This window comes from Limanda limanda, chromosome 14 (assembly GCF_963576545.1).
Source record: "Limanda limanda chromosome 14, fLimLim1.1, whole genome shotgun sequence".
Classification (NCBI taxonomy): Eukaryota; Metazoa; Chordata; class Actinopteri; order Pleuronectiformes; family Pleuronectidae; genus Limanda; species Limanda limanda.
In genome coordinates this window covers 11,303,646-11,313,055 of record NC_083649.1, presented here as the reverse complement: position 1 = coordinate 11,313,055, position 9,410 = coordinate 11,303,646, and the positions used below count along the sequence as shown (strand labels likewise).

The following is a 9,410-nucleotide window of genomic DNA, read 5'->3' as shown; positions in this document are numbered from 1 at the left end:
AATGTGCGCACAGATCGCAGCGCAGACCCCCCCACTCTGATCCTCACAGCACACAGATCTTTCTTCTTCTTCTCTCTCTCTATCCAGGGCTTCTCATCTTCTAACAGAAGGGTGTATTTCTGTGTTCAGGTTGCCGATAGGCCAACACCGGGTTGGTTTTTTTTTATTTCATCAGTCAAACTTGTGCGTAAAATGGCAGTACATGAATCAGGTGACTGGGGAAGGAGGGCGATTGGGCCAGTGCTCGGGTCCGGGGGAGGGCATCTTAAAGCAGAAGGCTGCCCCGGGTTTTCAAGGCCAAGGGGAGGGCGGGGGGGCATCAGCTGGTTCATCACCTCGCTGCAAACTCTCCCCGAGTACCTGCTGGCCAATGACATGTTGACACACTGAGGGTGATCCATGTCATCGCAAGGTGCTGTCATATCTGCCACTTGATTATTAATGAAAACATACCAGGTTGTATGTCAAATGCAGCAGGAGACAGATGAGAGGAGGAGGATTTTTTTGGCCCCTTTTTGCATTAAAAGAAAATGTGGAAATTCTTTGAAACGTTTGAAATAAAGTCAAAATGTCGAGAATTAAGTAAAATGTTGAGCATAAAGGGCGAAATTTCAAGAATGCGGTTGAAATGTTAAGAAAAAGAATGAAACGTTGGGAATAAAGTCGAAATGTCAAACCTATATTTGAAATGTTCAGAATAAAGTCAAACTAAATCAGACGATGATATTTTTTGGGCATTTCAAATATTAGTTTTAAATGTCGACAATCAAGTCAGAATGCCATGAATAACGGCGAAAGGTTGTGAAAAATAGATTGAATTGTCCATTTTTTTTAATTAAATATGTAGAATATTTTCAAAATGTCAAGAATTAGGTCAAAATGTCGAGAATTAAGTCAAAATGATGATCTCAACATTTCTACTTCATTCTCAAAATGTAAAATTGTAAAAAAAAAATAATCCTCATTTTGATTCTCACAATGATCGATTATAGCTAAATAATCAAAATGCGAATGTGCCCAGAGCCAATAGTGGGAATAGTGGACTTTAAATTAATTTGATTGCATCCCAAAATTGTGTGAATGACCACATATTTTACAAAGATACAGATATATGTACTTTGAAGATGTATGGTGCAGTGTTATATATGGAACCACACATACAGTACATTTGTATTGCATGGCGTCTGGATCCGCAGAGAACGTCGTTTCAAATGTGTTGCGTTACAAGGCCGGGCTATTACACATCAAAGGGAGCGAAATAAAACATAAAGCAGATGCCTAATTTGAAAACATGGAATATGAAATGACACTCGAGGCCGACTCCACAAAGGCGGTTCTCTGAGCGCCACAGATCAGGTTCTTGACTGGAAACGAAAAAAAAAAGACGACGCCTCATACCAAGAAAACATTCAGCAGTTTATCAGGTTTGCTGTAAAGTCATTTTAACAATATTTACTTTCATTTTGAAATAAAGACGACGTCCACTTAGTGAAACCCATACAATGCTACATCATGAGAGGCTTGAGAAGTGCTGCAAGAACCAAGAGACTTGGTGAAGGGCTTGATACTTCATCAGGGCTGTTCTAATTAAAGGAATTCTCAATTTGCTAATAGCGTTTAGCTTTTATCAGCTAATTACATTGTTAATTTAATGGACATATCTGCTAAATTGCTTCTCCTCCGTTATCTCCACATGTTTGTTTCCGACTGTAAAGGATTCCTGTGAGTTGTCTTCCTCTGCAGCGAGCAAAACCTGATTTTCCAGCCCTTCGGTTTATGATCAACGTGAATGAAAATGTCTTCACATATTTACATGCCAGATGTTAATGCACAGGATTCATGCTCTTTACTCAGGTGGTACAATACGTCTGTTATCTTCAGCAGATAGATAGTGTACTATGACCTTTGTGGTGACAGCCTGGGGGCTAGTTAACTTTCTGAGTCCACACATAGTCCCCAAGTCATTAGACAACATACTTTTGCCCAAACCCTGCTGGGTTAATACCCAGCGGAACCGGTTAAGCCAAGATTAGGAAAACGCCAAATAATTCAAAGCACGAGGGGAGAAAATGTGCAAACTGGGGCACAGACTCAGAAGAGGAAGGGAGCACAGATTGGAGAAAATGTGTCAAGGCAAATTTGAAGCCCTGATTATGTCTCTTTGGGATCCTGCTGCATAACTTCAGGGACGTTTTATCTCTCTGTTGTCGTTTTTTGCGTCTCTGTTTGTCATTTCTTATTCATTTTGTGTAATTGTTGTGATAATAACGGTTATCTATCATCTTTTTACTCAGATAGAAGATAATGATATCTCATGTTCTGGGCCACGTGCTCCTCTCTGGATCATTTTACTTACTTGTGTAGACTGATGAGCAAAAAAGGGGCATTAAGTTTTATCAATTTATAAATTACGCTATTCATATCCAGGATATGTTGGGTTCATTTCTAGATAGCAGTTGTCGTCAGTCGTTACAGTTCAAATTCAGCTTCTCATGAAATCATCACTGCTGAAGTTATGATTAAACTGGTTAAAACATCTCAGGTGTTCGCTGGGTACAACCCTCACACTTTGATCTGTGTGTTTTAGTCCAGATAAACCACACTATACATGATCAGACTTGTAGTTATGTCCTTGTTCGTGACTTTAAAGATTTAATTTCCTCCACCTTGACTTGATAAAGATGGCATTAAGGTGGGCTGAGGTAAAGGTCAAAGAAAACAAGAAGGCTGAATATTTCTGTGCGCACACCACAGATCAAAATGTCAAAATGTGGATTTTCTTTTTGTCCAAGTTATGTAAGAGCTGTAGAAACAACATCACCCGGAGCTGTCACTTCAGCCAAATGTCAGAGTCACAGTGTCAGATATGTTCAAAGCCAGAGAAGAAGGATGCAGAAACTGAGCAGATCAAACACAATGTGTACCAGAATGTCTTCTACAAATGTAGTGATTTATTAAACATTAAGATATATAGCCTATTTATAATATTATATATATAAATAAAATAAGACTCTGTAAAATTCTGTGGTGGAAAAGGAAGGCGAACAAATAGTTTTTCTTTTTCCATGGGTGTGAAATATGTTTTGGTTTATGACAAAAATATAAAGACTAAAAAGTATTTCCAATAGTTCTAAACATGTTTAAACATTGAATAACAACACATTTTTATGAATCTTTTGGAAAAATGTCCCTGAGCTGAACATAGCTCAGTGGCCAAGGCCTCACAGCTGTTAACTACTTGGTTTGGGAGGAAACTCGTCACCATTTCGAACATGACGAGCATTTGAGGTGATCCTTTGTGGCGTTGGCGTATCCGGACAGGATGAGGGAGCCGGGGTCTCGCTCTGACATCGGACTCTCCTCTATGTCCAGGATGTGCTTGATCAAGCAGCGAGCCGCCTCCTCGATGTTTGTGTTTTCCTGTGACAGGAAAAAAAAAACACATGTAAAAAGATCATGTATGTTTTTGCTACTATAGCGGCCACTGCCCAGTGAAGGAAACTGAGTTCATCAGTCCAGTGTTTTTGTCCAAATTGTTGCCTCTACACTCTCCACTCGCAGTAATTCAGGAACATAGACCATAAATGATTTAAAGGATTTGCAATTATATATTAATTTACTAGAAGCACATCATGTCTTCTGAAAAAAGTCACATTAACCACATTTTAGAACCAAGTGAAGCTGTTGCACCAAAGGTTTGAGAGAAATGATTTATTGCTTCAGAATCATACATTTCTAAGAGGATTATGAGTTATTTCCTTTTCCCGAGGTATTTCAGCTTTAACTGCAGAACATCAGAGAATTTAAGGGTTTATCATAGTTTCCTCCCTATTGAAATTGCTTTCCAGGCAGCCAGTTAAACAGTCAGTGTGTTATTTGCACTAAACTAATGTCACATTACAGGATTTCTCTGCTGTAGAGAACACATCCTGTAGCTCCGATCATAAAACTGTTCTTTATTCTATGCTTATTTTGGTGATTTCTTTTTTTTTTGGACACTGCCCACAAAACTAATTAGAAGCCGGGATGTCACACACTGTTCTGTATGCTAATTGGTCTGACCTGTGTGCTGAGCGCTCTCATGTTCACCAACCAGCGCGGCCGACTCTGACTTGCATTCTGGTGCGTAACTCATTAGACAGGTCCCGCACGACAGGGGGAAAACCAGAGGAACAATTCACACCAGACTGCAGACGTTCCTCTAGTTCTCAAATAGTGTTCTCTTACTTTTAGTGTCAGCAGTGAAAAACCCCACAGGCAAGTGTTTGAGTCCACAAAACACTTTAGGAGTCTCAGGGGTAAACAGTGTTGGAGCAGAATCCAATACAATTGAAGTCAGTGGTGACCAAAGCTTCAGATGGAATAAAAGAACAGAAAAAACACAACATGCCTCCATAGTGCTCGTGTGGTGTCATCCACGTATCCGCAAGGCCCGACATTCATATCCGACTGGAGAAGAGGTCATTTACACCTTGTTCCACTGATATCTTCTGAGGAGGTGTGTTTAGGGACCATCACACATGCTAACGTTCGCTAGCTTAGCCACTTCTGGTGGACTTTTAGGCTTAAATAATGAGTGAATTTTCATTTCTGTGTGAACTATCCCTTTTAGGCACTTAGGTCGAGCCCCTACAATATTAAAGAGAAACCCCAAAAATCTATTGTATCAAAGTCAATGCAAAATATCACTATGGCATTGATTTAACTCTGAATTTCTTTCCCCTGTGATTTGACTTTTTGGAACAAGTCAAAACACCTGGACAGAAATTCAGCTGCAGTAACTGACAACTGTCCCCTCTCCCCTCAGTGACTGTCTCCTACGTCCCACGTCTCCCCTCTTGTACCTTTGCTGAGGTCTCGAACCAGCTGACAAAGCCATTTTCCCTGCAGAAGGAGTCGAGTTTGGGCTGCTGGGAACCCAGTTGGTCGGACTTGTTGGCCAAGAGCACAGCAGGAACTGGCCTCCCATTGTTTAGAGTCACCTTAAAAAAAGAGAAGTGATGGGTTACATGATGGTTGTGGAAAAGTGCAACTTCCTTACAGGCCAAAGGTTTAACCATTAAATATATGGAAATGACACTTGTCTTATCTATCTTTAGTTGTGTATTTCATTGTCCTGTAAATATAAAGCTGTCAGAATGATCAAAAGTAATCGATAAACGATAATCACTGCTCTGAAGGGCAACATTCGAAGATGTCGTGAGAAGCCATCCGTCAGAGCAAGGAACCAGATCTTCACATGGCTTTCAGAGCATCTTTACATGAAGGGATTCGTGGCATTGTGCGCTTGGAAAATGAAACAAATCATGTTTTGACTTATTCAAGAGGAACATTACTCCCTTATTGTGCTAAATTACCAGCTTCAGAAAGGTATACCTTCAGTTACTTGGATGCAGCACGCAGAGCCAAGATGTGAAATCAACATTGACGTGTTACTTGCTTTCGCTGCAGCTATAGCAACAACGCCATGAGAGCTACAGTGATTCACAGAGGTGAATTATATTCCTCTAAATTCTTAATATGAATCATAAATACCTAGAATTGCATTCAGTAGAGTGCATCTCTCTGCCAAGGCCAAACAAACCAACAAAAGAGACACAGGGAAATTATAACCCTCTCTGCAAACACTTCTCAATCTTAATAAAAAACTTCAGATCCTCCTAATTACCAATAAATAAATTAACAAAATAAGAACCAAAATTAGATTTAGATGGCACAGCATTAACATCTCTTTTCAGAAACAGAGGAATTGTTAATCAATCTTTACCAGATCCCCCTCAGCATTACCAAAAGTACTATAATTGTCATATTTGTACTTAAATCTTTCCCTCTGTACAATATACAATCTGAAATTCTTAAATGCCGACAACATATGATACTTTCACCATTTAGTAACAGTATTAAGAGATATCAGAAACAGCCTAGTAAAATATGGATCCTATGTCTGTGTTTCAAGTGGCTAGATTTTCATTTGACGAATTACCGTTCGTCTAAACTTGTGCGTCATGAAAGTATTGTTTATCGCAAACGGAAACACGTTAGAATCCAGAAATCAAGCAAAACTAATTCTCTTTCATTTTTTTTGAAGTTTGTATGAGGGGAGGCCAACAGGCTCAGATTTGAGCCTTTTCCCAATTCAAGGGCTGCATTGATTGTATCTCATCTATAGGCTGTGCCTTTTCAAAGGCTCCTTCAAACCTGGCAGAGAACTCAATTGCCTTCAATTCCAGAGCAACAAAAGATCCAACAAGTGGAACCCCTTTCAGTCCGTCCGGATTCATTGTGATGACGAAGGTAACAAGCTGTGTCTGAAAGTTCAGCCGGTTTAAGCAGCTAACAACGCCATGGCAAGGAGCAGACAAGCTGGGGACACAATTAGAAAATCATCCAAATCTGCCGTTCTGAATTTGCAGTCCACTAAGGCGGAGGAGTAAAACGATATGGTCTTTGTCCACTGAGTCCTTGGGATGCAGCTCCTGAATGGGACTAAACTGTAAAGTGGATGATGCATCACCAACTGCTTTCAATGCCACTGCTTGAAGAAAAACATTTCTACTGTGCTTTCCTTTTCACTAAAACTAAATCTTATACAACCATGAACATTATGCGTACTTTGGGCATAACCTTGACATGAGTTGTTGAAGTGTGTGGCGGTGGCCCAGGTTGTGCAGGTATGTTCAGTATAGTTTTTCATTTACACCTTGAAAAAAAGGCGCAGAAAGACAGGGAGATTTTGAGTCTCTCTGCCAGATGTGGACCACCGGTGGGCCGACTTCTTTCAGGAGCTGTGATCTGACCTTTGAGTCCAAGTCGTCTTTCCACTTCAGCACAGCTTCGAACGTAGAGGCCCTCGATACGTCAAACACCACAAGTGCTCCCACCGCCTCCCGGTAATAGACACGAGTCATGTTCCCATACCGCTCCTGTCCTGGGAGGCATCACACACACACACACACACACACACACACACACACACACAAACACACACACACACATACACACAAGTAATGCTGGATGTGAAGCTACCTTAAAGTTCCAGAAAATTAAATCAACTCACAACACGGTCATTACTGACAGGTATAAGAGTATGTGTGTATGTGTGTGTGAGTGTGTATTCTACAGTAGTCGCCGTCATGTGAGTGATATAATGACCATGGGGTCAATTGAGTCACGGTCAGCCACAAGATCTACATTCCTCAACCAGATACGAAATGACAGGGAGTCCACTGTCACACTCTTTCCCTGGGAGTTCACATGGCTCACTTCATCTTTTCACGTTGAGCTTGTGTTAGAGGCTCAATTCCATTTATCCCATTTGGTTTCCAGATCCTGAGGCGATTGCTCTGGAAATCACTCTTGAGACAACACAACTTTCAGGGATTTGCATGATAAACTGAGATATCTACCGGCACTGTCCAGTTAGTACTTATGTTATTACGTTACATGTGCTCACTCTCCTAAAAAGGCTCCTAAACCCATATAGAAGTAGCTTTTACAAGCTGCTGAAGCTGAAACACAAACACACCCACACATGTGTTTGCAAAGATGTCCTTTATGACTTTGCATTGACTTTCATTCATTGTGAACACCCTAACCAAAACCTTAATTCTGACCTTAACCGTGACTAATCCAGGCCTAAGCCTCACTTTAGCCAGGACCTCAGAAGTGATATTTAGCCTCATTAGGATCAAGTTTGAGGTCAGTGTTAATGCTGGAAATGAGTACACACACACACACACAAACACACACAGCTGTAACAGTCACCTGATGTGTAATAAACCTGTGACAAAGTGTGACCGACCTGCTATGTCCCAGAGCTGCAGCCGGATCACTGTGTCGTGGTCCCACTGCAGCACCTTCAGGGCGAAGTCCACCCCGATGGTGGCCCTGTAGTGCTGGGAGAAGATCTGATGGACGTACCGCTTGATGATGGACGTCTTCCCGACCCCCAGGTCCCCGATGACCAACACTTTGAACAACAGCTCCTGCTGCATGGCTGCAGCTCTGCAGGAAGAACAGCCTTCCCAGTACTGTGAAGAAAAACTTAGCTACTGAGTCCAAAAAAAAAACTACTGAACTAGTTAAAGTAAAGTCCTTGAAAGTAGAAAAATATTATAAATAGGACATTTCCTTTCTTTTAAAATATGATGCAGTGACCTCTGAAGTCCTCCTCTCTTCTCAGTCTGAAGCAGTTCACTCTGTGAGCAACTTCAATACAGCTGTTCATAGCAGCTGGTGCGTTCAAGTACTCATCGTTAAGAAGAGATTCAGGCAGAAAGATGTTCTCAGGACCTATACCACAAACATTTACAGTCCAGTATTCAAAAATAAACTAAAGCAAAAATACAGAAGTGTTTTAAAAAAATTCTCATTATGAAAAATCTACTACCCTATTGTATATTACACAATGACACAATTATTACATATACATTGATGTGTTATCAGTATTTGACTATCAAATTTGTTGAAGGCTGCGCTAATCAAACCATTAACTGTAAATATGGTTGATGATCAAGGATGAAGCATATTCCTATACAAATAAAAAAGTATAAAAATTTGAACACACTACGATCTTCAACCTGTGGGAAATAAATGAAAAGCATTAAAATATCAATGAGCCTTAAATCACAAATGAATCAAAGGCCAATGAAAATAGAATATTAAAATCACATAACATGATATCAAATTCTTCATCTCTAATGTCGAAACTTTTAATACTAAGGCTAAAACAAAATATAATATTTAAATCTTCATATGTAGAGGCTGAAGTATGAAGCTGAAACATTTACGTAAAGGACAATAACCTCAAAACTTCACAGTGAATGTAATACAGCAATATGTGTAATTTTTTTGTAGCTTAAATTAGTGCACGGCACTGTATGTTTATTCTTTTCTGAATGTTGGATTAACTTACAAATATTAACACTTATTCCAACATTAATGGACAACATTTCAATCCAATGTTATTTCTATGGCACCAAATCATAAAATATGTTCATCAAGGTTCTTTAGGATTGAAACCTCACAATAGTATAGATATTCTTAGCAGAAAAAATATTTTATTGAAATGTAAAGTGAGTTAAAATAGTTACAGTTTGTAAAATGCTAATGTAAAATAGAATGAGTATTTATTTACTGCGTCTACATTTGTTTTTGTTTTTTAGAACTCATTGTGTTTGTTTCTTTAAAGATTGACTTTAGAGGAGCTTGGTTGGTTTTTTTTTGCGAAAATCTAAATAAAGCTAAGTACAAATCAATATTTAAAAAACAAAGAAAACTGTCTGTCATCAAAACTAAATCCATGCTCGTGTGTTTTTGTTCCCACAGTCTGTGAAGGCCTCACCGTGAGCTCTGCTGGTGCTGCTGCGCCTCTGTGCGTCCAGTTACGGTAATGGTGCTGATGAGGGCGA

The 9,410-nt window shown here is 39.8% G+C and overlaps 1 protein-coding gene across 1 annotated transcript in view; it reads right to left on the bottom strand.

Moving 5' to 3' along the window:
• Window positions 1-3,258: 3,258 nt before the first annotated feature.
• Window positions 3,259-9,410, bottom strand: part of LOC133018953 (ras-related protein Rab-38-like) — a 6,198-nt gene continuing 46 nt past the window's right edge. The window contains exons 1-5 of the mRNA XM_061085294.1: window positions 9,344-9,410; window positions 7,802-8,004; window positions 6,798-6,928; window positions 4,845-4,982; window positions 3,259-3,420 (exon numbers count right to left, since the gene is read on the bottom strand). The exon at window positions 9,344-9,410 is cut by the window's right edge and continues 46 nt beyond it. Coding sequence (XP_060941277.1) covers window positions 3,259-3,420; window positions 4,845-4,982; window positions 6,798-6,928; window positions 7,802-8,004; window positions 9,344-9,410 — 701 coding nt within the window. The remainder of the gene's footprint in view (window positions 3,421-4,844; window positions 4,983-6,797; window positions 6,929-7,801; window positions 8,005-9,343) is intronic.